Raw genomic sequence first — 3,105 nt, 5'->3', positions numbered from 1 at the left:
AATGAGATATTCGCCTATTGAGAAGTTATGTTGTGCCTTAATTTGGACAACCCGAAGATTAAGGCAGTACATGTTATACCACACGACTTGGTTAATTTCAAAGTTAGACCCATTAAAATATCTGATGGAGTCAACTGCTTTGAATGGGAGAATGGCCCGATGGCAGATCTTACTATCTGAATTTGATATTGTTTATGTGAGCCAGAAGGCTGTGAAAGGGAGTGCAATTGCTGATTTTCTAGCTAGTAGAGCTTTGGAGGACTACGAACCGTTAAGTTTTGATTTTCCGAATGAAGACTTGTTGTATATAGCCGTTACTGAAGAAAATCCCCAAGAAGGTCACGGTTGGAAGCTAAACTTTGATGGAGCCTCAAACGCTGTGGGCAATGGAATTGGGGCAGTCCTAGTGTCCCCGAATGGTGATCATTATCCTTTCACTTACAAATTGAATTTTGATTGTACAAATAACATGGCAGAATATGAAGCATGCATCATGGGTATTCGTGCAGCTATAGAGCGATGAGTCAAAGTGCTAGAGGTCTACGGAGATTCAGCATTGGTGATATATCAGCTCAGGGGTGAATGGGAAATGAGAGATCCCAAATTAATCAGTTATCGAAAGTTGGTCCTCGAATTGATTAAGGAGTTTGAGGACATCACTTTTTGCTATCTCCCACGATATGAGAATCAGATGGCTGATGCGCTAGCTACTTTAGCCTCTATGATCAAAGTGAACAAACATAAGGATATGAAGCCTATCCAAATGAATATCTATGAAGACCCGGCTCATTGTTACAATATTGAAGAAGGGGAAATTGATGATAGTCCTTGGTATCAAGATATACTACGATATGTAAAAAATCGTCAGTATCCTGGCCAGGCAACGGAGAATGAAAAGAGAACTCTGAGAAGACTAGCCATTGATTACGTCTTAGATGGGGAGATCTTATACAAGAGGAGAAAAGATCAGGTACTGTTAAGATGTGTTGATGCCGTGGAAGCAAAGAAAATTCTGGAAGAAGTTCATGAGGGCATCTGTGGAACGCATGCCAGTGGGTTCACAATGGCTAGACAGATTATGAGACTCGGGTATTACTGGTCCACCATGGAAGGAGATTGCATCAATTATTCCAGAAAGTGCCATAAATGTCAAATCTATGGTGATAAAATGCATGCACCTCATTCGCCTCTTCATGTCATGACTTCTCCATGGCCTTTCTCCATGTGGGGTATGGACGTCATCGGTCCAATATCACCGAAGGCTTCAAACGGGCATCGTTTCATATTTGTGGTTATTGACTACTTCACCAAATGGGTAGAAGCTGCTTCGTATGCTAACGTTACAAAGTCATCAGTCAGCAAGTTCCTGAAGAAGGAGATCATATGTCGATATGGAATGCCAGAAAGAATCATATCCGACAATGCGTTGAACTTGAACAACAGCTCAATAGCAGAAGTCTGGAGTCAATTCAGGATTAGACATCACAATTCGTCGCCGTATCGCCCAAAAATGAATGGTGCAGTAGAAGTGGCCAATAAAAATATAAAGAAGATTGTGGGGAAAATGACTGAGACTTACAGGGACTGGCATAAAAAATTACTGTTTGCCCTCTTTGCTTACCGAACGTCAATCAGGACCTCCACTGGGGCAACACCTTTCTCCCTGGTTTATGGCATGGAGGCAGTCTTGTCCATCGAAGTTGAAATTCCTTCTCTCCGGGTTCTGACTGAGCTACAATTGGATGAAGCAGAGTGGGTTCAATCTCGATACGATCAGTTGAACTTGATAGAGGGAAAAGGGCTAAAGGCTATTCATCATGGTTAGATGTACCAGAAAAGAATGATGCGAGCTTACAACAAGAAGGTCCGACCCAGAGAATTTCACTAGGGGGACCTGGTGTTGAGAAAAATTCTTCCTCTACAAAAAGATTTTAGGGGGAAATAGATGCCAAATTGGGAAGGTCCTTATGTTGTAAAAAGGCCTTTTTTGGAGGCGCCCTGATCCTGGCTAAAATGGATGGAAGAAACTTGCCCAATCCAGTAAATTCAGACTCGGTCAAGAGATACTTTACTTAAAGAGGGGAAGGAACCAAGGCAAAAACTCGTAAAGGGCGCTTTGATTTCAAAAAAAAAAAGAGGAGAGGCTAAGGTGAAAACCCGCAAAGGGCACCTTAAGACCAAAGGGGATTTGAGTTGAAAACCTGAAAAGGGCGGCTCAAATTTGATTGCCACGTAGTGGTCTTGTTGTACCTAAATCGGCAGAAAGGAATAGACAACGTCTTGGGGGCATCAACAAAGTACTGTGAACCTTCTAAACACATGTTGAATTCAGAAGGGTCTTCAAAAAGCTGTATAGAGAAATTCAAAGCAGAGATATTTGGGGCACCTATTCATAGTATTTGTATTGAATTCGTTGTTTTAAATATTTCATTCTTTTCCAATATAAATGTCCCCAGGCAATTCCTCTATCATTGACAATTCATTGCGAGCTATGCTCCCAAATTCATTTAGTTTTATTTATCGTTATGATCTTTTTCGCAAGCATGTTGCATTAGAATGACGATTAATGGACTAGTAAAACTTTCACAAGGGAAGTTTTTCATATTACTCTGGAAATCTTTAAACAGCTCAGGAACTTGAAACAGGACTATTGTTTAGACCTTCATCGGATTAAAAGGTCGGAGATATCTAGGAGTCGAGAGTCAAGATTAAAATTTTCAAGTTTTGACGAAGCGTTGTTGTCACAAAGGAAACCTTAATGAGCAATAATGATTTTAAACATTCAATATTCATTTTTCATGACATGGCATTCAAATGTCATTCATACATGATTAGTTAGGAGCATTTGATTCATTTGATCATGACATCCTAATCATTAGGCATAATTAGGTCCATAAAGTGAATTATACAGGTCATGTTCCCCAAAGAACAGATCGACGAAATCATAAAGCCTTATCTCCCTAAGTAATAGTGGAGTAGGTTGAAAAGTAGCAGATCATGTCTTCCTATATTGGTAGCGAAGTGGATCGAATATACAGATCTTGTCTTCCCATACTGGTGGCGAAGTAGATAAAAGAAAACAGATCTTGTCTTCATGTACTGGCG

At 40.3% G+C, this 3,105-nt stretch overlaps 1 protein-coding gene across 1 annotated transcript; it reads left to right on the top strand.

Annotated features, from left to right (window-relative positions):
• Positions 1 to 589: 589 nt before the first annotated feature.
• On the top strand, positions 590 to 1,825 carry LOC121213614 (uncharacterized). Its single transcript, XM_041086412.1, has 2 exons — positions 590 to 1,056; positions 1,636 to 1,825. Exons 1-2 carry the CDS (start codon positions 590 to 592, stop codon positions 1,823 to 1,825), a joined length of 657 nt encoding a protein of 218 aa, XP_040942346.1.
• Positions 1,826 to 3,105: the final 1,280 nt, after the last annotated feature.

The sequence above is a fragment of the Gossypium hirsutum genome, chromosome D01 (genome assembly GCF_007990345.1).
Source record: "Gossypium hirsutum isolate 1008001.06 chromosome D01, Gossypium_hirsutum_v2.1, whole genome shotgun sequence".
NCBI classification, from domain to species: Eukaryota; Viridiplantae; Streptophyta; class Magnoliopsida; order Malvales; family Malvaceae; genus Gossypium; species Gossypium hirsutum.
Note: the sequence above shows the minus strand (reverse complement) of the source record. Positions and strands in the feature narration are given on the sequence as shown.

What these genes read in the sequence shown, in the direction of transcription:
- LOC121213614 (XM_041086412.1), top strand. Translation starts at nt 590, where the DNA reads ATGAGAGATCCCAAATTAATCAGTTATCGAAAGTTGGTCCTCGAATTG. An exon ending in TGTGGAACGCATGCCAGTGG is followed by an intron (nt 1,057 to 1,635) that starts GTTCACAATGGC and finishes AACGTCAATCAG; the next exon opens with GACCTCCACTGGGGCAACAC.